This window comes from Stenella coeruleoalba, assembly GCF_951394435.1.
Source record: "Stenella coeruleoalba genome assembly, chromosome: 1".
Classification (NCBI taxonomy): domain Eukaryota; kingdom Metazoa; phylum Chordata; class Mammalia; order Artiodactyla; family Delphinidae; genus Stenella; species Stenella coeruleoalba.
The window spans coordinates 124277455-124304638 of record NC_137169.1 but is presented as its reverse complement, the minus strand read 5'-3'; the positions used below and the strand labels follow the sequence as shown (position 1 = coordinate 124304638).

The window sequence follows — 27184 nt, the reverse complement described above, 5'->3', positions numbered from 1 at the left end:
CTCCGTGATGCAGCTCACCCCCAGCGAGGAGGTTGTGGGTTTATGTGCCGAGAACCATGGTGAGCCACCGGAAGAGTTTTTTGAACCGCTTTGCAGAGATGTGCTTCACACAGCATGTAATTCACCAGTTCAACGCAGCCATCACCACAGTCAATTTTAGAGCATTTTCATCACCTTAAAAAGAAAGCCCGTAGCCTTCAGCTGTCGCCACCCCGTCTCCCCCTGCCCCCGAGGCCTAAGCAACCACTCCTCTACTTTCTGCTTCTGTCAAGTTGCGTGCTCTGGAGATTTCATCCAAATGGAATCAGTATGTGGTCTTCTGTGACTGGCTCCTTTCCCTCAGCAGCGTGTTTTCAAGAGTCATCTGTGTTGTGGCGTGCATCAGTACTTTATTCTTTTCATGGCCGGATACTGTTTCGTTACGTGGATATACTGCATTTTGTGTGCCATTCATGGGGTGGGGGACATTTGGGTTGTCTCCACCTTTCAGCTATTTGAAGAATGTTATTATAAACATTCATGTACAAGTTTTTGTGTGAACATATGTTTTCATTTCTCTTGGGTGTGTACGTAGGAGTAGAATTTCTGGGTCATCTGTCGGTAGAAGGTTTGAGACAAAAAAAAAAGTTGATGTGACTTACATTTTAAAAAATTCTGCCTTTTAAACTCTGGTTGCAGTAGTACATATGAAGTGGACAGGGGAAGAATGGACAGGAATGGATGTGAGATGACCAGTTAGGACACCCCTGCAGAGGAGCGAGCGTGAAGAAGACCAGTAGCTGGCACTGAGGTAGTCGTTGGAGGAGACGGAAAAGAGTGAATGTGCTCAACGTTTGTTTAGGAGGTGGTTCCAGCAGCACGGCAGACAGGCCCACAGGGCCCTGTTCCTATTATAAACAGACGAAAGGGTGGCTCAGTTCAGAAGAATGAAAGAGAACTCCCAGCTGACAAAAATGAAGAGACCCCAGAAGCCAGAATGGTCTGAGTGGCCCAGGGTGGAATGAGACCTGGAGCCTGGAGGCTCTGGTTTAGCGCCGTGGGTGGATGTAGGACGCGTGGCTGTGGACCTGGCTAGGCTTGGATCCACCACCAAGAACCTGAGTAGAGCTGGAATTCTCAAAGGGCTGCCCAGTTCTTTGCCCACGGTCCAAAGATGTGTCAAGAGTCCAGGCAGGTTTTTTTCTTAAGAATATATATAGGGACCTCCCTGGTGGCACGGTGGTTAAGAATCCGCCTGCCAATGCAGGGGACACGGGTTTGAGCCCTGGTCCGGGAAGATCCCACATGCCACGGAGCAGCTGAGCCCATGCGCCACAACGACTGAGCCTGTGCTCTAGAACCTGTGAGCCACAGCTACTGAACCTGCATGCCAAAGCTACTGAAGCCCACGTGCCTAGAGCCCGTGCTCCGCAACAAGAGAAGCCACCACAATGAGAAGCCCACGCGCCGCAACGAAGAGTAGGCCCCGCTCGCCGCAACTAGAGAAAGCCCGTGCGCAGCAACAAAAACCGAACACAACCCCAAAATTAATCAATCAGTCAATCAATCCACTTCTTACCTAAAAAAAAAAAGACTGTATATATATATATATTTTGGTTTTTTTTGGTTTTTTGCGGTACGCGGGCCTCTCACTGCTGTGGCCTCTCCCGTTGTGGAGCACAGCCTCCGGACGTGCAGGCTCAGCGGCCACGGCTCACGGGCCCAGCCGCTCCGCAGCATGTGGGATCTTCCCGTACCGGGGCACGAACCCGTGTCCCCTGCATCGGCAGGCGGACCCCCAACCACTGCGCCACCAGGGAAGCCCTATATTTTTTAAAGAATATGTTTATATATTCTTTCTGAGATTCTTCTCCAGTATAGGTTATTACAAGATATTGAATACAGTTTCCTGTGTTATACAGTAGTCTTTGTTGTCAGAAAAATCTTTTGTGGGATATTTTTACTACCCATATAGTTTGGAAATCCCAAGCCAAGAATTTAACATAGGAAGTAGGTCTGTACTCTTAAAATTTGGGGGCCATCATGGCACAAACAAATCCAAAGATACCTTGAAGATAAACACATCTTCAACCTGGGGCCCAAGGGATTTCTGTACAGCAGTCCCCACCAGAGACAAACTCACAGAACACTGTGAACACTGGAGAGGGAGAGGCACCATGAGGGAGAGCTCCCGGGCAGGGTCTAGATGCTCAGGATGCAGACGAGCGGCAGACAGCAACCTCAGACCGTGACTTCAGTCGGTGATGTCGACAAAGATTAGTCAGTTGATCTCAGAAAGAAGCGGAGCATTTTATTTGAGCCAGATTTGAGGGTTATAACCCGGAAGAACATCTCAGCGAGCTCCAAGAACCGTTCCTCCCGTTAGAGGTCACGGCACAGTAGCATAAGTTCTTGAGACACAAGGCTGTACGCGAAATGACGTCTTATTGACAGGTCACACAAGCCACGTCTGAGCGTCATCGTGGCCCCATCAAGAAGGAAGGTTATCTCTAAGGCGCTGTCTCGTTGCTGCTGGGAGAACACTGCTCTTCGTGGCTGAGCAGGTGTTCCTGCCGACGGAGGTTTGGTCGATGTAAAGTGCAGATACGCCCTGCACAGTAAGGAGGAGAGTGGGGCCAGAGGGCAGAGCAGATGTGCTTATGTTTGAATTGTTCTTGTCTTGCCATAAGATATGAACTTGATTTCACAGTAACAATAGTTAGAAGTGACCAGCTGTACTAAAGCTAGAGCGAGCATCTAGAGGAGCAGTGAGGTAAGTGCATCAGGAGTAGCTGTTGAGACAGAAGATGTTGCAGACGCACTGAGGTATCTGGTAGAGAGCTGCTACGGGAACCTGCGTGTGTAAGGCATCTAACAGCCGTCTAGGGAGAGGCTGCCGTGTGCCCGGTGCAGGGGCGTTACAGATCCAAGGTCAGGGAAAAGCTAGAGCGTGTCCGTGTGGAAGGCAGCTCAGAAGCTGCAGCACAGTGTCCGATGTGGGAACAGAGCGGGTCTGGAGTAGAGGGGCAGGGAAGGGGCTGCAGAGGAGGTGCCTGGGCTTGAGTTTTGAGAGGCTGGTCGTAACAGGAGGGTGGTATTTTAGAGGGACCTGAGAAATTTTTAAACACAGGTAAACACAGGTTGCTCCAAAACCTGGGGATCGCTCCTCTCCAGGGCGTGGGGCTGGTTAGAATTTGCACAGTTGCCAAATTTCTGTGTCCATCGATTAGTTTTGTTTTTTCACAGAAACCTGACTGGTACTCCATTGGGAATACTTTGGAAATTGTGGCGCTAGAGAGAGGTGGGCAGGAACCACATGGTGTAGTTTCTGTCTGTGCTGTGCTGAGAAACTTGAACTTCCGCTCTCAGAGCTGTGGACTGGAGTGCTTTCAGCCGGGGAATGGCTTGATCGAATAAAACGTCATTTAAGCCTTTACAGAATTAAAGCCGTTTAATTCAGTTTCTCCTTCAGACAAACACACGCTGAAAGAAAACAAGCACATGTTTTGAAAACAGCTAAATTTCCCTTCTGAAAGAGCATGCTGGGTACTAATTCTTCTCGTGAAGCCGCAGCTTGCTCTGTAACCGGCTCCTTGTGGAAGCATTTTGGCTCTTGCTGGGAAATGGAGGCCTGGAGCCTGTGTTGACAGGTCCCGTTGGAAACAATTAGCGTCAGGCAAATGGGTCTTGAAACTGGCCATAGCAAGCCCTGACCAGCAGAAAAGTCATCTCAGAAAGAATCCCTGTTTGCGGGGTAACTAGAGCTCGTGCATTGGCATGTGGGTCTTCCCATGGAACCGGCGCACCTGACTTTCCTTTTCTGAGCCGGGTTTGTTCGAAGAGGGGGGAGTGGGCGCGTGTAGCACTGTCCGGGGGTGGGGTGCGGCTCTCCGGGAGTGGGGGGCCCTTCACTCAGCCTGTGAACTACACATATGATTACAGACGCATCAGGAGGCAGGGCTGGATACAGTGGTCATTATGGTACCAAACCGTGATCAACACGGAAAAGTGATCAACACGGAAAGGTGAACACTAGACTTTTCTGAGGGATGATGGGTAATTTTTATTTTATTTTTATTTTTTTCCTGTATTTTCCAAAGTTCCAGAGTGATGAAGAATCGCCATTGTAATGGGGGTGGGGGGGCAGATGAGCTTGAAAAAAAATTAATCCTGTGGACAACAGTCTCTATTATGATGTAAGTCTGTGAAGGTGGCCACAGTCATTGAAGAGTAGACACAGGAGTCAAGCGAGTCAGGATAATTTATGCAGGATTCTAGGTAATGTGTGATTTTGTTACGTAAGCTCAGGGCAGGACCTCTGAAAGTTCATTACTTTTGAGAAGGGCACAATCTTGGATTTACAAAGTTCCTTTTTAAAATTTTGTTTCTTTTTCTTTGTTTTTTTTTTTTTTTTTCTGAAAAGCTCCCCTGTGACCAGTGTGTTCCTTTTACCTGATGGAAAGGAAGAGGCGTTATGCCCCTGTTTTGCAGATGGAAATGCCGAGGCCCTAAGAGCATGGAGTGATTTGCCTGATATCACACCTTGAGTCAGGCACAGTGGAGACCATAACTCAGGCCTCTTTTTCCTTCGCATTGAACTCACTAACCATTTCTTCTTTTGGATTAAAAAGTTTTGGTCCAGGGGCCAGTCCGTCTCCATCAGTGCCTGGAGCACGGCAGCCTCTGCCTTCATGGCACTCTGATCACTGCATCCCATTTTGGGGTTGCTCCTGAGGACGGTAGAAACCACCAGCGTCCTCCGATTGTGAAGGGGTTGACTGGGCTGGCGGACGACAGGGTGGAGAGGGCACATGGCATGCAACTGGCAGAAGGCGACAGGGTGTCAGGGCAGGCAGCAGCTGTCGCAGGGCGTGGTGGCTGCCTTCATTCCGAAAGCCCCAGGTTTTCCTTAGCAACAGTGTCAACAGTGTCAACAACTCCTGGGGCTAATGTTGGAGTCTGCGGGCTCCCGCCTTTGATCCTCTCGCCCCAGCCCTGAATTTTACACCTTCTTTTTTATTGGTGCCCTTTCTTTTCTCGTAGAAATGGCCAAAACGGTTTTTCTCTACAAGAAGCTAAAGTTATTTGTCTTTCCCAAATAGCTCACATGCGACTTGCTTTGTTTGGTCTCTTTACGGCCGAGTCATATATACCACATGTGTCGACCTTCTTGAATCCTTTGGGGTCTTTATAAGCTGGGTAGTTATTCCACTAAGTGAAGCTGTCAGCAGATTAATTTGGCATCATCTTTGGAATGTCAGAAATTTAAACCAAGTAATTAAACACTGAGTCATGGTTTTTTAAAGTTGTTTGACTCATCTCCCTGTCTCCAAGCTAAAGTCAGGCAGTTGTCAATTCAAGGAGGTGTTCTAGAGAAGAGGTTCCCAAGCTCCTCCAGCCTCTCTCAGTTCTTGTTCTGAAACGAGTGTTTTCTTTCCCTAAGAGACCGCAGCAGTGCTGAACTTACCAGGCTTTTCTCTGCTGGTATAAATAGTTCTCTCTCTTCCTAACTAGGAACAGGAAGAGAGTGAAATGTATGTAGCAGTCGGTACATTCTCTTAAGTATTGCCATGCTGGGGGTTTCTGGGTTGCTTGTATGATTAGTATTATGTTAGCTCATTAGCTGTTAAAGATTACGCTTGCTTGACTCCTTTCTTGCTATAGTTAGGAAGACAGTTTTTGCTGTTCTGTCACCGAGCACATGCCATGTCGTGCAGCGTTGGGTGTTGTTGATTCTGGGGGCCGCTTTTTTCACGTCTCACAAGCTCCGCTGTTGGGACATCTCATCATTGCCAGTTGTCATCCCCACACGTGTATGAATTTGGTCATCAGTGCTCACGTTACTTCTACTGGGTTATGTGCATTGCTGGTACTAAATATGTCTAAATAAGTCTGAAAGATCCCTTTCAATAACTATTAAATTAAGTAACTTTTAAATGGTGACAAAAGAGCATGTGTGATTGACACCTGATTGGCACCGCTTCCCTTTCTCAGGGGTAAAGTGCTGGTGCGCCTGAAGTTGATGACGGGCCAGATCTGATGGCACTAGTTAGCCAGCGGGAAAGATGCTGTTCGTCTGTATTTAAAAACACCAAGTGCGAAGTGACTATACTGCATGTGGGATCTCTTTTTGGGGTGATCAAAATGTTTTAAAATTGATTATGGTGATAATTGCATAACTGTGAATATACTGAAAGCCACTGAATGGTACACTTAAATGGGGATGTGAACTATATCTCAGTAAAGCTGTTTAAAAATAACACTCGGACCATTTCGCCCCACTCAGCGGTTCTGGACAAGAAGACCTGGTTGGTGCCTGCTGAGAGTTACTACAGTAAGATGGAAGGGCCTGGAATTTAGAAGGCTTATTATCTTTTTTTGTATTTCTGTTGCTAAACACAGCTACTGAGACATGAACCCTCTTCATTTCCAGAGACAGTGGCGTTTGTCACACAGTTCCTCAGCACACCACCTAACAGTTCAGGAGTGGCGGCTTAAAAATGCCCCCTCCCCCGCCCCGGGGCTTCCCTGGTGGCGCAGTGGTTGAGACTCCGCCTGCCAAGGCAGGGAACACGGGTTCGTGCCCCGGTCTGGGAGGATCCCACATGCCGCGGAGCGGCTGGGCCCGTGAGCCATGGCCACTGAGCCTGCGCGTCCGGAGCCTGTGCTTCGCGACGGGAGAGGCCACAACAGTGAGAGGCCCGCATACTGCAAAAAAAAAAAAAAAAAGCCCCCCGCCCCCCCCCCCCCACCCCGGCCACAGGACACACGCATTCCAAAGGCAGCCAGGAAGCCACAGAGCCTCTGGCAGCTCTGCCCCAGCTCCCAGCCACTTCAGAGTACAGCCAGAAGTCACCGGACACCTGCTGCTCAAAGCTCTTATCAGCCATGTGTTTACAGTTAATCTCCTTTTGATAAAGTGGTTCTTTTTTCAGAGCTGTGAGTGTTGGTGACATGTGGGAGGGACCAAAATTTTGTGTCCTCACTCAAGCCCCCCCCATACCAGGTGATTTTCCCATGTTGGAAGAAGATGGTCGCTTGTGACCACCTCACAAAACGAGCTCTAGTGTTTACTAGGGAAGGACAGCCGGAGGAGTGGGCACTTTTTCAACAAATTGGGCTTCTGCGAAAGCTGCTGCATGGGTGTGTGGCTGATGTGTGTGAGGCGCTTGACCTCTCACCTGTGATGGTTTGATCTGGCAGTGGAGTCCTTGCCGTTCCCGGTTTTATGGAAATGGGAGGCGCAGGAAGTTGATCTTTGTGTTCTGGGTTTGCGGGCCGACTGGTGTGCCGAGCTGGGCTCCAGTGAGCACTGGGCCTGGAGGGGCAGGAGCCGCAGGTGAGTATCTGCTTGGCAACTCTGATGGCCGAGAGCGCCTTTCTGCCCTCCACCCTCATCTCTCTGGTGGTTCTTTGGGAAGCTGGCTGGTAGCGCACACCATTTGGGTGCTATGGTTGGGGTGGGGGATGGTAAGAATAAGATGCAGTGTTTGGAATAACCAGTTGGGAACTATTCTGGTTTTTCTTCCTATTCCTAATTGATTTAAACATGTGCGCTGACTTAAGGATCCCATCCAAGAGATTAGAGTGGCAGAGGACGGTTAAGAATTTCAGGAAGTAGAAACATGCATCTCTTTTTTTTTTTTTTGCCGTACGTGGGCCTCTCACTGTTGTGGCCTCTCCCGTTGCGGAGCACAGGCTCCGGATGCGCAGGCTCAGCGGCCGTGGCTCACGGGCCCAGCCGCTCGGCGGCATGTGGGATCTTCCCGGTCCGGGGCACGAACCCGTGTCCCCTGCATCGGCAGGCGGACTCTCAACCACTGCACCACCAGAGAAGCCCCCATGCATCTCTTTTTAAGGGGAAACTGGTATCAGTAATGTTATACTTAAGTTGGATAGTAGTACACAGGTGGTGGTTGTATTGTTTATATCCTTTATAGCTTAAGTATTACATAGTATATATTTTAAGTAAATAAGATGGAAAAAATGTCAGATATTTAGGGCAATTACAGAGAGAAGCTGGTTTAGGTATGTGAAGGCATAGATCGCTCCTTGAGTTGGCCTTTGAACAGGAAATGATAAAATGAAGAGACTAACTCATTGAGGTCTGGGTAAAAGCACTTTGCTTACTACAAACTGTACAGTCAGATTGAATCTTTTTCTATTTCATTTTTTTCATACTTTATTTTTAATTTTATTATTATTTTTGGCTGCATTGGGTCTTCGTTGCCGTGCAGGGGCTTTCTCTAGTTGTGGCGAGCAGGGGCTACTCTTCTTCGCGGTGCGTGGGCTTCTCACTGCGGAGCACGGGTGCTAGGCGCGCGGGCTCAGTAGTTGTGGAACGGGTGCTCAGTAGTTGTGGCTCGAGGGCTCTAGAGCTCAGGCTCAGGAGTTTTGGCGCACGGGCTTAGTTGGTCCACGGCATGTGGGATCTTCCCAGACCAGGGTTCGAACCCATGTCCCCTGCCTTGGCAGGCGGATTCTTAACCACTGAGCCACCAGGGAAGTCCCAATCAGGTTGAATCTTAATGGTAATAAATGTTTTCCCATACATGTAAGAAGTTTCCTCATTGATCTTGGTTGCTCAGAGGACCAGATTGTAGACAGTTCAAAATGGGGCTGAGTCAGGCATTTAGGAGCCCCTGCTGCTGGCTGTCATCGCAGCCCCACGGGGAGACTGCCTGCTGGACCGCTGCCCAGCCGCCAGAGCTGGGCTCTTCTCTCCCTGCTCCTCCTCTCCTTCCTGTGTTGTGTGCCTTTGGCGATCGTGCCACTTTGTGTTCCCTGAAAGTGTTTGATGTCCACGCTGACCCTTCTTTCTGGGACAGCCTTCTGCCACCTTCTCTGCTGAGCAGAGTTCTGCTCGTACCGTAGGAGCTCCTGAGGTTCACCCCCCTGCCGGCTTCCTGTTCCCCCAACCCCAGGCTGAAGCCAGGGTTCTCTTGCCAGTGTTCTTCTGTGGCCCTGTCCTTAGGGCTGGTCCAGCTGACACCCCTGCATCGGGAGCTCCGGGAGGTGCTCTTTCTGCTGGGTTTTCTTTATACCACAGAGTCCACTTGCTCAGCAAGGTGTCGGGTAAACGGGTGGGGATGAGCAAGCCGCTGTGTAGTGATCCTGGTGTCCAGAGGGGGGCAGCAGAGGCACGTCTGTTGATCCACTTCGCAGAAGGCTGGCTCCCCAGGACCCCATTCTGTGTCTGGCTCCGTGTGCCGGTAAGCACACCAGCCCCATTCCACTTCAGGTGTTCTAATGTAGGCAGAGAAGGTGTGTCCTGGCAGGTGGAGGTTCCTTCACGTGAGAGCAGCAGGCACAGGTGACAGCCCCCCGGGCTGCGAGGCAAGAGCCCTGGTTTGCTCTCCAGCTGAGTGCACAGCTTATGCGTCGAGGTTGCCTTTTAACTTCTGAATCGGTCCGTGTGGAGTTAGGAGGTGGCTGTCCTGCTGTTCGCGCATTCAGCGCTGTGCAAGAACTGCAGGTACGACACGAGAGAGGCCTGCCTACCTTGTGCCCTCGAGACTGAGGACGCCAGGTACACGCCTTGGAAACCATGAGGCCGCGTGGGGGGTAGACCCTCGAGGGCAGACTGTGTAGGTGGCGTACTGCGCTCTTGGAGGAGAAGGCGGGTCCTGTGAGACGGGGGGCTGTGGCGGCATCTCAGGTGGCCCCAAACATGCGAAAGGTTTAGAGTGGGTTAGAGAATTAGTGTTCTGCGTGGTTACCGTACGCCAGAACTCCCTAGATGCATTTAATCCTCATAGCTTTGTGAGACGAATAATATTATTTTCTTTAATACATATAAGAAAAGGCTCAGATGACGGGCCCTGCCCACAATCAGAGCCAGTAAGTGGCAAAGCCAGGATTCAAAACCGGGTCTTTGGGACTTCACAGCCCACGTGTTCTGACCCCACCGGTCCGTGTCCGAGGAGCCGGTCTCCCCTGGGCCGTGGGATACCGTCCGCTGGCACTGTGGGCACAGGGGTTAGGCTCTCTTGATGTTTTGTTCTTTGAAGGAAGTGGGTATCTGTCTTGGGAGAAACCACTTCTGAAAACAAAGTAAATTGAAAGCTTTCCGTCCTCTCTGGAATCCGAATGGGGAATCCGGGCTTTTGGAAACCAACTGAGGCATCGTCCTGTCGGCCATCAGGCTGGTCCAGCATTCCGTGCTGAGTGCAGGGAGTTTCCCTTGGGAAGGATCCCAGAGCCGGGGCGCACAGTGTTTCCCAGACGGAGCAGCAAGAGCTCACCGGGGACGGGGACAGAGGTGCACCCGCCCACGTGCCTGTCCCGCCACCTTCTCCCTGTCGCTCTCGAGGGAGGGCTCTGACCCCACTCTGTCCCCCACCTCCCGCCCCCTCTCCAGCCCGCCGAATCGGAGCCCTGCCCCCTCGCCTGTCCGGCGCCTGCACCGCGGACCCTCCGTGCCCTTGGTCGTGGGCCATTGCCTTCTGGAGCCTGTGTCTTCCACGACCTCTGGTTCCAGTCTTCCCTGCCCCTCCGTTCTTCCCCGCCACCCCTGCTCTGCGCTCTTCCAGCCCTTCCGCCTCGGCAGGCAGGCGTCTGGGGCTTCCTGGGCTTCCTCCTCTTCTCCTCCCAGGACCCTCCTGAGCTGCCGTTGCTGCTCTGCCGCCCCTGCATCACTCGGGCCTCCCTGCGGAGCTTCCCGACACCACATGTACATCGGCGCCTGACTTCCGGCAGCCGTATCTGGCCATTCTTTTCCTTTCCCGTACATTTCTTCATCTGTTTAAAGTATTGCTGCAGGTATGCATTTCCTTTAGTTCCCAGGTCCTCTTTAGAACAAGGGTGTAAACAAATAAACCAAACCACTCCCTTCCCTCTGACCCTAAAAGGCAAGAAAGAGCCTTTCTTGTTAGTTAATGGCTAAGCTGACACTAGAACCCAGGAACACCCATTCCTAGTTAGAAACGGCGAGGTAAACCACTAACGCCTGGCCGCCGTGTGGGCTGCGTCCTCTGCAGGAGAATTTGGTCCCTCTTGTCACCTGTCCCTTCCAGCTTGTCCGGGATGGCCGTACTGCACGTGAATGGCAACCTCTGGAGATATGAAAGCATCCTTTTCCAAGATAGAGTGTTGATGATGGCAGACTTTGGAAAACATCAGGGGACACTAAGAGAAGCCTAACATAAGACAATACTCCCCTCCTGGTATTGGTAGATTTGGAAAAAGAAATGTCTTGCTGCACGAATCCACACAGCTGGGGTGCCGTGGCGCTAGGTGAAGAGCCCGTTTTCGTGTGGTGTGATGTCAGAAAAGCTGTGCTGGAGCCAGGCGACCAGTCCTACTCCCTTTAGGTCTCACCTGACAACGCTGTGACCTTGGGTGGGTACTTTAGTGTTTCCTTGGGCCTCAGTCAGCTCTTCTGTAAAATGGGAATGATTTTATCCTCTCTGCCTGAAGTCTTGAAATTAGATCATGTGACTCCTCAAACTCACAAAATCTTTAGCCGCAGGTCCGTGCTCTTTTCTTCTCTGGCTCATCCCCCTGCCCTGTAGCTGTCCCTGCGTGCTTCCAGGTTGATCTTTAGGAAGTTCCTTCTCACCTCCCTGAAATGTACCTGTGCCTGTGCCACCTCATACACAGGATGTAGTCCGAGGAGTGACAGGCCCTGGTAGAGGACCAGTAGACATTCGGTAATTAAGGACCGCAGCATCCTGAGTGCTATAAAGACATGCACTCAACTTGGTTCCTGCCCCGTTTGAAGTTAACCCTTAAGTACCATTCCGTCTTCACAGATTTTAAATGTAGGACTCTCTAAAGCTATTCCAAAAACCAGTTTCCTGTTAGTGGGTTCTGGATGAGAGATTATCCTCTCATCATTCTGGGGAAAACAGCTTTGTACTCTCCCTGGAAATCTTCTTGGTTATTTTCCTTTCATTCTTCTAGTTAAAGTAGCTTTATTTTACTTAGCCCTTCAAACCTGCATGGAGAATATTTTCATGGGCATTAAGACCGCTTCCCAATGAATTATCCATTTCTGGGAAAATAATTAAGGGGAACTCTTTATTTGACTAGTTGGGATGGATATTAGAGCACCTTTCTTTCTTTCCCAAATCACCACGCGGAGCTATTAACGTGGGGATGGAAACAATGCAGCAGGAGTGGTGGTGATGCGAGAGTAACAGCCAGGCCGTCCTGAACACTTGCGCCTGGTCCTCACAGCAGCCCTGCTGATTTCTGCTCATAATCCTGTTGCAGCTGTTAATACCTTTGCTGCACAAGACACTTGGGTTTAGAGTGCTTAAATGTTTTATCCGGGGTCAGCTAGCAAGGAAGTTGAGGAGCCAGGGTTCAAACCTAGGCCGTCTGATTCCCATGTCAGGATACTTTATCTCCACACTGTACTTGTCAGAAGATAGTCTAGGTCCTTTATTATGATGATGATGGTTTTCTTGATGTTCATTGATGATTTGCTCTAGGCATTTTGCACAGTTTCTTAAGATAAAATTAGCCGCTGTGTAGTATGTAAAGGAGCACTGTGAACTTGAGAGGCAGAGAACAAATTATTTTTGTCTAGTCATGCTTAAATTCCCTGCTAAGTGTTTGAATTCCACTGATCATGTAACCTCAGAGTCATAGCAAATACAAAGAAAAACGCTTCCTGCCCTCTAGGAAACAGAGCAGACAGGTGTGGTGATTAGAAGACTTCAGCATCGGAATCCCTTCCTCTGTCACTGCATGGCGGATGTTAGCCTAGTTTTATCTGGAGGCCAGAGCAGGGATAGCTGTGAAGCCACTGTGCTTCCGTTGCAGGACCCTGTGGGCCGAGACCATCGTCTTTTCAGGGCAGTGAAGAGCCGTGTGGTGCGCAGACTCACGAGGCCCAGGTGGTGTGCTGGGTGTGGGTGGGTCTGGCACGGGCGTTGCCAAGTTTTGTCTGTAAACGGCCAGGTAACATACATTTTAGGTTTTGCAGGCCATTTTGCCTCCATAGCAAATATTAAACTCTGCTGCTGTCGTTGGTAAAACTTGATTTACAGAATGTGGCAGCCAGGTTTGGCTCCAGGACTACAGTTTTCTCCCCTGTCTGGGTTTAGAAGGTACAAGGGCTCAGGCTCTACTGAAGACTCAGTGTGTCCCCCAGGAAACCGTATGTTAAGGTGCATCACTTTTGTGAATTTGGAATCCATACCTGGGTAAACGAAAGTGAATGAAAATGTTCCTTCCCTCCTCAAAAACATTTAAAACTCAAGTACTGGGGTTTTCTGGGTTTTGTTTTTATAGATTTTTTTTCTTACAACTTAGTAAAAGTTTCATATATTGACACAGGTTACAAAGTAATATACATAATCTTCATTAAAAATAGACTATAATATACTATATATAGGTATAGAACATACATACCTAGACAAAAATCTAGGCATACGTGTAGTAGAATAAAAATGGGCTTATCTTCATGTGGTGGAATTCAGCTTATTTTTATTTTCACGTGTTGATCTGTTTTCCAATTTTTTCCGGGAGAAGCGTGTATGATTTCAAATATTTAGGACTCCAAGTGAGGCAAAAGGCCCTCGATTTCACCCGCAGACCTGTTTTTACCAGCTCCGTCTCTCTCATTCCGTAAAACTTGCCGGAGCAGGCAGTGCGATAAGCCAGTCAGAGACTTGCGACGTCACTGTGGCGTCTGTCGGGGACGCAGAGAAGAGACAGCAGCCAAGAAGTGGTGCAGTGGGGTGCTCTGTGTGTTTGCAGGTGGAGGTGGTGGGTGAGGATGCCGGCTGGTAACCCAGGCAGCATTTCCTGAGGGGTTCGTCCTCGGTGTGCTCACCGACTCCAAGGCTGGTCCACAGCTTTGCAAGTTTGGGGACTCAGGTTTTTCCACTTCACCCAGAGAAGAGGAATCTATTAAGGAAAGAGGCACACATTCCGAACTCACAGTGGATTGAGACATGTATGGCAATTCCAGTTTACTAATCCATGTGGAGGAAAAAAATCTCTTAACATATAGCCTGGTTGGGCACTTCTGTTTCAGGCTATGGCATATCTTGTGATAGACAGACTCTCCCACTGAGAATAAGCAGAAAAGCTGGATAAGCATAAGAAAACAAAGTCTTTGAAGGCATTGGAGAGACGGTAAGGAAGTGAGGACTTGAGGGACCCAGATCCCAGAGAGAAGGAAAGCATAGGAGGAGAGCCCAGCACCCGGCTGTGCTTGTCCCCCAAGGTGCTGGCTGACCAGTGAGGCCGTGGCTACAAGGCTGAGAAGCTGGGCGAGGTTCCCAGCCATCTCTCAGTGCTTAGGGAACAGAAATTAGAGTTCAGAAACGGGCCCCAGTGGACACCCCAGACTTCCCCTGGGACGATCAAAGGGCTGCCTTCCAGCAGAAGGGGCTTACCAGACATGGCCAGCTCTGTAAAGACTGAAGCCCAGCTTCCAGGTGGCTCAGGCTCAAAGTGGGTGAAGGGGCTTTGCCTTACCCCATGGTTTTCACAGTGTGGTCTCCACATCAGCAGCATCACCTGAGAACTAATCAGAAATGCAGATTCCCAGACCCCCTCCACACCTGCTAAATCAGGACTTATGAGGGGAGAACCTCATGAGATTTGTATTTCACAAGCCTTCCAAGTGATTCTGATGCAATGAAAGTTTGAGAACCAGTTTCTTAGCCTAACTAAGCCGGAGAAAAGAATATCCTCTCTGGAGGATGACAACATCTTCCAGAGCTGCAAATTATTACTACATTTTTTCATTAAAAATTCTGGCATTAATTCAAAAATTACCAGACAGACTGCCTAATAAGACTGATTTACAAAAGACTAAGAGAAAATACAGACACTAGGAACAGACCCAGATATCGATTATTATCAGATGTGGACTTTAAAATAATCATAGTAAATTACAGTTAATATGTTCAAGAAAATAGAAGACAAGATAGGGAATTTCAATAGAGAACTGCCCTCTCTTTGGAAAGATGGAAATGCTAGAACTGAAAAATAAAATAATTAAGAAATTCAATTGTAGTAAAGCAGCTGAAGAGAGGATTTGTGAACTAATTAGATTGGACAGTGGAAAACACCCAGAATGAAACCCAGAGAGAGAGGAGAATAGAAAGTACAGGAAAAGTGTAGTAAATAATTGGAGGGTGGCCAGCGAGTTGTAATAGAAGTGTACCTGTAGTTCGAGAAGGAGAAAGGAGGGCTGGCTGCTTCTCCTGAGCACCACTTCTTCCTGAAAAGTGGCTGCTCAGACTGGTTATTCAGACGTGGGCGTGTGGCCGACATTCTCTTGAAAATGAACAAAGCGAACCTGTCATTCTGAGTGTTGGTTGCCAATTGTAACATTTAAAGCAGAAATTAGAACTTTGGAAAACTTGTACCTGTCACTGTGGGTGATATGTTGACTGCTTCCCAATGTGGAAAGACTGTTCTGAGACCAAAGATAATATTAGAAAATGTGGGTTTTTTTTTAACTTTTATTATTTTTTATTGATATAATTTAAATAAAACAATCTTTTTTAGTATACAACATAATGATTTGGTAAGCATATTACAAAATGATTACCACGATAAATTTAGTTAACATCTGTCACCACACGTATTTTCCTTGTGACGAGCACTTTTGAGATCTGCTCTCTGGGCAGCTTTTGAATACATTAGTGTTGTTAACTGTAGTTACCTTGCTGTGCATACATTCCCAGGACTTATTTATCTTATAACTGGAAGTTTGTACCTTTTGGCCACCTCCACCCACTTCGCCCACCCCCCACCTCTGGCAACCACCAGTCTGTTCTCTGTACCTATGAATTCAGTTTTTTGGATTCCACATACAAATGGGATCGTACAGTATTTGTCTTTCTCTGTTTCTCTTAGCATAATGCCCTCAAGGCCCATCCATGTTGTTGCAAATGGCAAGATTTCCTCTTTCTATGACTGAATAACGTTCCATTATGTATGTACATGTGCGCACGTGCGCGTGTGTACACACACACATATACGCCACATTTTCTTTATCCGTTCATCTGCCGGTAGACGCTTCGGTTGTCTCCGTATCTTGGCCATGGTGAGTAGTCCTGCTGTGAACACTGGGCTGCAGATTTAGCACAGATGGAGACTGTGATTTGGTTTCCTTCAGATAAACACCCAGAAGTGGAACTTCATATGGTGGCTCTATTTTTAATTTTTCGAGGAACCTTCATACTGTTCTCCAGAGTGGCTGCACCAGTTTACATTCCCACCAGCAGTGCATGAGAGCTCCCTTTTCTCCACACCCTCACCAGCACTTGTCATTTCTTACCTAATAGCCATTCTGACAGGTGTGAGGTGACATCTCACTGCGGTTTGATTTGCATTTCCCTGATGTGAGTGATGTTGAGCATCTTTTCATGTGCCTGTTGGCCATCTGTGTTGTACCTTCTTTGGAAAAAGTCTGTTCAGATCCTCTGTCCCTTTTTTAATCAGGTTGTTTGTTTTCTTTTGAGTTGTATGAGTTCTTTATCTAGTTTGGCTATGAACCCCTTATCAGATATGTGACTTGCAAATATTTTCTCCCATTCAGTAGGTTGCCTTATTGTTTTGTTGCTGATTTTCTTTGCTGTGCAGAAGCAAAAAGCTTGATGAAGTCCCACTTGTTCATTTTTGGTTTTGGTGTCAAATCCAAAAAATCATTGCCAAGACTGATGTTAAGGAGCTGAAACCGTATGTTGAAGAATGTGATTTTTAAAATTACTATTGCCTAATGAAATGTGCCACCATTTGGGAGATTTTACGAAAGACACGCCTGGGTAAGACATTCCATCCGAAGTACGAGATAGACCACTGGATTTCGGCGTAACAGAATATGAAAATTCTGTTAACATCATTTCAGATTCCACATTGCGACTAACGTTGAAGAAAGTACCACTTAATAACTCTACAAGGGTCTCTAAGTATTCAAGTGAAAGGAAGAGTTGCACATCTCTCACTTTAAATCAAAAACTAGAAATTATTACCCTTAGTGAGGAAGGCATGTGGAAAGCCAAGATAGGCCTAAAGCTGGGCCTCTTGCACCAAACAGCCAAGCTGGAAACACAAAGGAAGAGTTCTTGAAGGGAATTAAAAGCGCTACTTCGGTGAACACACAAATGATAAGAAAGCGAAACAGCCTTATCGCTGATATGGAGAAAGTCTGAGTGGTCTGGATAGAAGATCAAACCAGAAACAACAAAGCCTCATCCAGAGCAAGGCCCTAACTCTCTTCAGTTCCATGAAGGCTGAAAGCAGTGGGGAAGCTGCAGAAGAAAAACTTGAAGCTTAGCAGAGGTTGATTCATGAGGTTTAAGGAAAGATGCATTCTCAATAACATAAAAGTGCAAGGTGAAGCAGCAGGTGCTGATGTAGAAGCTGCAGCAAGTTATCCAGGAGATCCAGCTAAGATAATTCCTGAAAGTGGCTGCACTAAACAAGAGATTTTCAGTGTAGGTTAAACAGCCTTCTGTTGGAAGAAGATGCCATCCAGGACTTCCACAGTTAGAGAGGGGACGTCAGTGCCTGGCTTCAAAGGACAGGCTGACTCTCCTGTTAGGGGCTAGTGCAGCTGGTGACTTTCAGTTGAAGCCAATGCTCATTTACCATTCCGAAAATCCTAGGGCCCTTAAGAATTATGCTACATCTGCTCTGCCTGTGCTCTGTAAATGGACAACAAAGCCTGGATGACAGCACATCTGTTTACAACATGGTTTACTGAATATTTTAAGCCCACTGTTGTGACTTACTCGGAAAAAAAGAGATTCAAAATATGACTGCTCATTAACAGTGCACCTGGGTTCAGCCAAGAGCTCTGATGGAGATGGGCAATGAGACTCATGTGGCTTTCATGCTGCAAACACAACATCCGTCCTGCAGCCTGTGGGTCAAGGAGTAACTGTCAAGCCTTATTGTTTAAGAAATACATTTTGGGGACTTCCCTGGTGGTGCAGTGGGTAAGAATCCACCTGCCAATGCAGGCGACACGGGTTGGATCCCTGGTCCGGGAAGATCCCACATGCCGCGGAGCAACTAAGCCTGCGTGCCACAACTACTGAGCCTGTGCTCTAGAGCCTGCAAGACACAACTACTGAGCCCTTTTGCCACAACTACTGAAGCCTGCGTGCCTAGAGCCCGTGCTCTGCAACAAAGAGAAGCCACTGCAATGAGAAGCCCGCGCACCGCAGCGAAGAGTAGCCCCCGCTCGCCGCAACTGGAGAAAGCCCGCGCGCAGCAACGAAGACCCAGTGCAGCCAAAAATAAATAAATAAATTTATGAAAAAAGAAATATGTTTCATCAGGCTATAGGTGCCATAGATTGGTGACTCCTCTGATGGATCTAGGCAAAGTCAATTGAAAACCCTCTGGAAAGGAATCACCATTCTAGACGCCATTAAGAACATTTGTGATTCATGGGAAGAGATCAGAATATCCACCTTAACAGGAATTTGGAAAAAGTAGATTCCAGCCCTCATGGATGACCTCGAGGGGTTCAAGACTCCAGTGGAGGAGGTAACTGCAGATTTGGTGGAGAAAGCAAGAGAAATAGTATTAGAAATGGGGGCCTAAAGATGTGACAGAATTGCTGCAATCTCATGATACAACTTGAAGGATGAGGAGTTGCTTCTTATGGGTGACCAAAGAAAGTGGTTTCTTATTCATAGCACTAGTTACAGTAGTGAAGACATAGAAACAGCCTAAATGTCTATCCACAGATGACTGGATAAAGAAGATGTGGTACACGTATACAATGGAATATCACTCAGCCATAAAATAAGAATGAAATAATGCCATTCGCAGCAACGTGGGTGGACCTAGAGGTTATCATACTAGGTGAAGTAAGCTAGACAAAGACAAATACCACGTGATATCACTTGTATGTGGAATCTTAAAAAAATAAATAAATAAAAGATACAAATGAACTTATATACAAAACAGAAATAGACTCACAGACATAGAAAACAAACTTATGGTTACCGAAGGGGAAGGGTAGGAGTAAATTAGGAGTTTGGGATCAACATGTACACACTACTACACATAAAACAGATAAACAATAAGGACTACTGTGTAGCACAGGGAACTCTACTCAATATTTTGTAATAACCTATAAGGGGAAAGAATCTGAAAAAGGATAGATATATGTATATGTGTAACTGAATCACTTTGCTATACACTTGAAACTAACACACGTTGTAAATCAGCTATACTCCAATTAAAAAAATAAAATTTAAAGAAAAAAAGAAAGTGTTTTTTTGCAATGGACTCTACTCCTGGTGAAGATACTGTGAAGGTTATTAAGATGACAACAGAGGATTTAGAATATGACATAACTTAGTTGATAAAGCAGGGGCAGGATTTGAGAGGATTGACTCCAGTCTTGAAAGAAGTTCTACTGTGGGTAAAATGGTATCAGCCAGCATCACAGGCTACAGAGAAATCATTCATGAAGGGAAGAGTCAGTCAGTGAGGCAAACGTCACTGCTGTCTTCTTTCAAGACATCGCCACGGCCACCCCAGCCCTCAGCAACCACCATCCTGACCAGCGAGTCGCCAGCAACATCAAGGCAAGACCCTCCACCAGCAAAAAGATTACAGCTTGCTGAAGGCTCAGATGATGGCTAGCATTTTTAGCAATATTTTTAAATTAAAGTATGTACCTTGTTTTTTAAAGATATGCTATTGCACACTTACTACAGTATAGCGTAAACATAATTTTTATATGTACTGGACAACCAAAAGTTTCACATGACTGACTTTATTGCAAGATTCACTTTACTGTGGTGGTCTGGAACTGACCTTGCAGTATCTCTGAGATATGCTTGTATTACAGTGACAATTAAAATGTATTTTTAGGATATTATGAACCGTTTTGTGGTACTGAATATGAAAATGTAGATAAGATTCCTTGAAAAACAAATATTACCAAAACAGAACATCTGAATAGGCCTAATTCTATTAAAGAAATTGCAACCCTTATTTAAAACCTTCCCATAAAGAACACTCTAAACCCAGATGACTCTATTGGTGAACCCTTCCAATTATTTAAGGAGGAAATGACCCCAGTCTTACACAGATTCTCAAAGAAAATAGACAAGGAGAAAACACTTCCCAACTTTCATAACTTTAATTTCAAGACTGGCTGGGTTGTTATAAGGGAAAATTACAGGCCAGTTTCTTGCATGAACACGGATGGAGGAATCCTAAAGTAAATAATACTGAATCTATATAAAAAGTAAGTCTCTGTAAATGGTGATACATCATGATTAAGTTGAGCTTATCCCAAGCATTTAGGGTGGTTTTATCATTCGAAACTTGTTCAGTGTAATTCTGCATATTAACAGAAGAAAGAAGGAAATGATAATCTCAGTATACAGGGAAGAAAAGCCTATGATAAAGTTCACACACTAATGATAAAACGAAGAAACAAATAACAGCAAGCCCCTCCTAGTGCACTCCCATGGGCGGGGAAGGAGTTGCCTTCACCTGAGGAGCAGAGTCTGCAGGGTCTTGGCCAGAAGCTGTCTCTCTGAAGGCAGGAGCGAAGCAGGGAAACGACTGTCATCAGTGCTAGCCAGAGCGCGAAGGCAGGAAACGAAATAAAAAGTCTAAGGATGGGAAAGAGGAAAGAAAGTTCTCATCTTACAGTTACAGGTGGTGTGATTCTGCACGAACACTGATATGTTTACAGATGATGTCTTGGCTTATGTAATGTTCACCGATAGGCTGTCGGGTTGAGTCGGCCTCACTTCACCTTGGCTCACAGAAACCCCCTCGGTGTGCAGACGCACCTGCTGCCCCCAGGGCCTTACCTCTGCTGTGACCCTTCTTCCCCGCAGGTCGTATCTGACTCCCGTACGGGACGAGGAAGCAGAGTCGTTACGGAAAGCGCGCTCCAGACAAGCTCGGCAGACTCGCAGGTCTACCCAAGTGAGTGTGACCTCCGTGTTTAAGTCCTTTTTTGTCTGTGTGCCTTTCCACTGGAAGTACAATTAAACCGTGATAAAATGTGTGCCTTATTCCAGCCATTTCAGTGAAAGCTTTCCTGTTAAATTTTACACTATATAGAATCAAATGAATTCATAGCTCCATACACCCGCTCTCGCTTCTGTTCTTCAGGCGCAGAGCAGGTTTCTCTCCTTCCCTCCCTAAGACTGATCATTCCACGTGTGCTTAAGGCCCACACCTTAATTCCTGCAGGAGAACAGTCTGGCACAATCTCAGAGTGTTAACCATAGAGTTACCACGGGACCCAGCCATGTTGCTCCTGGGTGTGTACTCAAGAGAAATAAAGCAGGCTTCTACAGAAAAGTCCTGCACAGATATTTATAACAGCATTATTCACAGGAGCCAGAGACCCAAATTCAGTGTCATCTCTGGCCAGAGTTAACTTGCTGTATAGACCAAGATTACGTGTGGAGTGTGCAGGTTCGCTGGAGGGCTGAGCCCTGGGCTCCCTGCAGCGTCAAGGTCAGAGTTCTGTGGCTGGTGGTGCCCCAGCGAGTGTTGGGCAGTGGGCCCAAGCGGCGCCATTGCACAGACCAAATAAATGAAGCAGCTAACAAAACTGGAAAAAACCCTCACAAATTTCCATTGATTTGGGAATAAAAAGAAATGAAGTCCTGACGCATGCCAATGCTGCAGTGTGGATGAACCTTAAGAAAAAGTTATGCTGCGTGAAAGAAACCTGGCATGATTCCATTTGTATGAACATGTCCAGAATAGGCAAATCCAGAGAAATAGAAAGTGGATTAGTATTTGCTGGGGGCTGGAGAGAGGGAGGAATGGGAAGTGACCACTAAGGGTGTGGGGTTACTTTCCTTCTGGGGTGATGAAATGTCCTGAAATTAGATGGGGATTTTGCACAGCTCTGTGAATATACTAGAAAACAGCCAGTTGTACTCTTTAAAAGGGCGGATCTTATGTGGATTGTGTTTCAATAATGATGTTAGAAAAAAGAGGAGTCCCTCGGGGAAGCTTTGAAGTAAGGAAGATATGATCTACGTTATATCTTGCAAAAGTCGCTGTGCAGAGAACTGCTGGGAGTGGTCTGTGAAGCCTGGAGGCCCGTGGGAAGCTGTTCCTTAGCTGAGCTGGAGATGACAGGCATGTGGCAGCAACAGTTGAGGGAGGCTGTGATTGGGCGTCAAGGAGGCAGAGGAGGATGAGCCAGGCAGCAGAACCGAGGAGCAGTCAGAGGGCTGAGGGGTCAGCCAGGAGATGGTACCCGAGGGAGTGAACGGCAGTCTCCAGTGAAGAGGGGAAGCGCCGCAGCTTCAGATGCTACAGACGCCAAGCAGGAGAGCTGAGGACTGAGAGAGGGACCTATGCGTAGCCCCCGAGTGCCCTTGTGTCGTTCCTGACCCTCCAGGGTCGGGCAGGTGCCGTCCTGGATAGTCATTGCCACAGCTGTTACTGCTTGTGCTTCATGGTGGTTTGTTTCCCCAGAGGATGTAACCCCCACGAGGGCCAGACAAGCGTTTGTTTTGGTTTGGTTTACTGTGGCAGGCGATACGTAACATACAACTTAATACTCTAGCCATTTCTAAGCATACGATTCATCGGCATTAAATGCATTCATGTCACTGTGCAGTCATCGGCACCACCATCTCCAGAACAGCTTTCGTCTCCCCAGACGGAACCTCTCTCCCCACAGCTTCTGGCAACACCGCTCTACTTTTTATCTCTATGACCTTGACTCTAGGTAGCTCATGCGAGTGGAATCACACAGTTTTTGTCTTTTTTGTGACTGGCTCGTTTCACTCAGTGTAATGTCTTCAGGGCTCATCCACGTGGCAGCACATGTCAGAACTGCCTTCCTTTGTAAGGCTGAATAATGCTTTGTTGTATGTTGAGACCCCATTTGGTTCATCCGTCATCCACTGATGGACGCTTAGGTTGCTTCCACCTTTTGGCTGCTGTGAACATCAGAGTGCAAACATCTCCTCAGATCCTGCTTTTAGTTCTTTTGGGTGTAGACCCAGAAATAGAATAGGCTGGATCATGTGTTTCTGTCTTAATACTTACTTTCCATTACACTCATCTGTTTTCTTATGTCTTTTCCATTAGATTATGGTTCTTGAGTACAGGAATCATTTGATTTGTCTTTGTAGTTCCAGTACTTAAGAACGCAGTAACTTTTTATTAAGAGAATGAGTGAACAAAATAGCTAATAGTTGCCTTCCGGCTTTGGAACTTCCCTCTTCTGAGGACATGAGCATATGACTACTTGAGTTAAGAATCAACTCACTGTCTTCCTAACCCTTTTCCCCCTTGTCCTGCAGATGTCTCCTCATTCTTTCCTTTTTTTCTGTACTACTGCTCCTATGAGCCTGGGGAAAATTTTAATTGGTGGAATGTCTCTGTGTGATTCCTACAGTTACAAAATTATGTTAGAGAAAAGCTAGTTCAGGGCTTGTGGGGTTTTTTTAAAAATTTTTAAAATGGAGGTATAGTTGGTTTACAATATTGTTAGCTTCACGTGTACATCATACTGAATAAAATTTTTTAAGATTATATGCTAGGGCTTCCCTGGTGGCGCAGTGGTTGAGAGTCCGCCTGCCGATGCAGGGGACACAGGTTCGTGCCTCGGTCCAGGAAGATCCCACATGCCGCGGAGTGGCTGGGCCCGTGAGCCATGGCCGCTGAGCCTGCGCGTCCGGAGCCTGTGCTCCGCAATGGGAGAGGCCACAGCAGTGAGAGGCCCGCGTACCGCAAAAAAAAAAAAAAAAAAAAAAAAAAGATTATATGCCATTTATAGTTATAAAATATTGGCTGTACTCCCTGTGTTGTAAATATATCCTTGTAGCTTATTTTATGCATAATAAGTTATACCTCTTAATCCCCTGCCCCAGTATTTCCCTCCCCCTTCCCTCTCCCTCTGGCAACCACTGGTTTTTTCTCTATATCTGTGAGTCTGTGTCTTTTTTGTTATATTCACTAGTTGATTTTATTTTTTAGATTCCACATAGAAGTGATGTCTTACAGTATTTGTCCTCTGACTTTTTTCACTCAGCATGATACACTCCAGGTCCATCCATGTTGTTGCAAATGGCAAAATTTCATGCCAGTGGCTAATACTCCATATACGTATGTATGCATATGTGGAGTGTGTGTATATATGTGTGTGTCTGTGTGTGTCTCACGTCTTCTGTATCCATGCATCTGTTGATAGACAGCTAGATGGCTTCCATATCTTGGCAGTTGTAAATCATGCTGCCGTGAATATTGGGGTGCATGTGTCTTTTCGAATTAGTGTTTTTGGTTTTTTCAGATATATGCCCAGGAGTGGAATTGCTGGATCATACTATTTTTAGTTCTATTTTTAGTTTATTTTAGTTCTATTTCTAGTTTACTGAGGGTCCTCTATACTGTTTTCCACGGTGGCTGCACCAGTGTACACTCCCATCAGCAGTGTACTAGGGTTCCCTTTTCTCTGCATTCTCACCAACATGTGTCATTTATGGTCTTTCTGATGACAGCCATTCTGACAGGTGTGAGGTGACATCTCACTGTGGTTTTGATTTGCATTTCCCTGATGATGAGTGATGTTGAGCATCTTTTCATGTACCTGTTGGCCATCTGTATGTCTTCTTTGGAAAAATGTCTATTCAGGTCTTCAGCCCATTTTTAAATTGGCTTGTTTGTTTTTTTGATATTGAGTTGTATGAGCTGTTTATATATTTTGGAGATTAACCCCTTATTAGTCATATCATTTGCAAATATTTTCTCCCATTCAGTCTTTCCCATTTGTCTTTTCGTTTTGTTGATGGTTTCCTTTACTGTGCAAAAACTTTTAAGTTTCATTAGGTCCCATTTGCTTATTTTTGTTTTTGTTTCCTTGCCGTAGGAGGCAGATCCAAAAAAATATTGCTGTGATTTATGTCAAAGAGTGTTCTGCCTATGTGTTCTCCTAGGAGAAATTCTACTAACTTTGGGTGTTGTTTATTCTTCTTTTTCTGATTCCTTTAGGTTAAGGTTAGGTTGTTTATTTGAGATTTTTCTTGTTTCCTGAGAGGGCTGTATTGCTATAAACGTCCCTCTTAGAATTGCTTTGCAGCATCCCGAAGATCTTGGAACACTGTGTTTTCATTTCATTTGTCTCCAGGTATATTTTGAAATCTTCTTTGATTTTTTCAGTGATCCATTGGTTGTTTAGTAGCATTTTGTTTGGGCCACACATGTTTGTGTTCTCTGTGGTTTTTACTCTTGTAGTTGATCTCTAGTCTCATAGCCTTGTGGTTGGAAAAGATGCTTGATATGATTGCAGCCTTCTCAAATGCACTGTGACTTGTTCCATGATACAGCACAGATGTATCCTGGAGAATATGCCTTTGAAAAGAATGTGTATTCTGCTGCTTTTGGATGGAATATTCTCTCTCTCTATTAAGTCCATCTGGTCTGATGTGCCATTTAAAGCCAGAGTTTCCTTACTGATCTTTTGTGTGGATGATCTGCCCATTGATGTAAGTGGGGTGTTAAAGTCCCCTACTATTTTTGTGTTACTGTTGATTTCTCCCTTTATGTCTATTAATATTTGCTTTATTCATTTAGGTGCTCCTATGTTGGGTGCAAATATATTTTCAATTGTCATATCTTCTTGGATTCATCCCTTGATTATTATGTACTGTCCTTCTTTGTCTCTTGTAACAGTCTTTATTTTATTTTATTTTTATTATTTGTTTGTTTGTCTATTTATTTATTTATTTATGGCCGCGTTGGGTCTTCATTGCTGTGCACAGGCTTTCTCTAGTTGCAGCGAGCGGGGGCTACTCTTCGTTGCAGTGTGTGGGCTTCTCATTGCGGTGGCTTCTCTTATTTTGGAGCTCGGGCTCTAGGCGCATGGGCTTCAGTAGTTGCAACACGTGGGCTCAGTAGTTGCGGCACGCGGGCTCTAGAGCGCAGGCTCGGTAGTTGTGGCACATGGGATTAGTTGCTCCACGGCATGTGGGATCTTCCCAGATCAGGGATCGAGCCCACGTCTCCCACCCTGGCAGGTGGATTCTAAACCACTGTGCCACCAGGGAAGTCCCAACAGTTTCTATTTTAAAGTCTATTTTTCTGTTATAAATATTGCTACCCAGCTTTCTTTTCATTTCCATTTGTATGGAATACCTTTTTCCATTCCCTCACTTTCAGTCTGTGTGTGTCTTTAGATCTGAAGTGTGTCTCTTGTAGGCAGCGTATATTGGGTGGGCCAAAAAGTTTGGGTTTTTCCATAACATCTTACAGAAAAACCGAACGAACTTTTTGGCCAGCCCCAATATATGGGTCTTGTTTTTGTATCCTTTCAGCCACTCCATCTTTTGATTGCAGCATTTAATCCATTTCATATAAAGTAGTTATTGATATGTATGTACTTATTGCCATTTTGTTACTGTTTCGAGATTGTTTTTTTAGTCCTTTTTTGTTCCTTTCCTCTTTTGTTCTCTTCCCTTGTGATTTGATGACCCTCTTTAGTGTTATGTTTGGATTTCCTTCCCTTTTATGTGTATGTATCTATTATAGACTTTTTGGTTTGTAATTACCATGAAGTTTGCGTACAGCAGTATATGTGTGTGTATACACACACACACACACACACACACAATTATTTCAAGTCGCTGATCTCTTTAATTTCAAATAACATTTTAATAACCCTGCATTTTTCCTTCTCTCCCCCCATGATTACTGTTTTTGACATCATATTTTATATCCTTTATTTTGTGTATCCCTTAACTTCTTATTGTGGATATAGTTGATTTTACTACTTTGTCTTTTAACCTTTCTAGTAGGTTTGTACTTGGTTGATTTATTGCCTTTACTGTATATTTGCCTTTACCAGTGAGATTTTTCCTTTCATAATTTTCATGTTTCTAGTTGTGATCTTTTTTTGTTTTCTTTTTTTTTTCTTTTTCCTTTCTTTTGCTTAGAGAAATACCTTTAACGTTTCTTATAAAGCTGGTTTGTTGGTGCTGAACTCTTTTAGCTTTTGCTTGTGTGTAAAGCTTTTGCTTTCTCCATCAACTCTGAATGAGAGCCTTGCTGGGTAGAGCATTCTTGGTTGTAGGCTTTTCCTTTTCATCAGTCTAATTATATCGTGCCACTCCCTTCTGGCCTGCAGAGTTTCTGCTGAAAAGTCAGCTGATAGCTTTATGGGAGCTCCCTTGTATATAACATGCTGCTTTTCCCTTGCTGCTTTTAATAATCTGTCTTTAACTTTTGCCATTTTAATTCCAATATGTCTTGGTGTGGTCCTCTTTGGATTGAT

At 46.1% G+C, this 27184-nt stretch overlaps 1 protein-coding gene across 10 annotated transcripts in view; it reads left to right on the top strand.

Moving 5' to 3' along the window:
• PPP1R12B (protein phosphatase 1 regulatory subunit 12B) overlaps positions 1–27184 on the top strand; it is a 192901-nt gene that overhangs the window by 84181 nt on the left and 81536 nt on the right. For all 10 annotated transcript variants that reach the window (XR_013830218.1, XM_079934558.1, XM_079934557.1 and 7 more), the window contains one exon: positions 20775–20865. Coding sequence is in view for 9 of the 10 variants with exons in the window: in XM_079934558.1 (XP_079790684.1) it covers positions 20775–20865 (91 nt within the window). In the remaining variant the exon portion in view is untranslated. The remainder of the gene's footprint in view (positions 1–20774; positions 20866–27184) is intronic.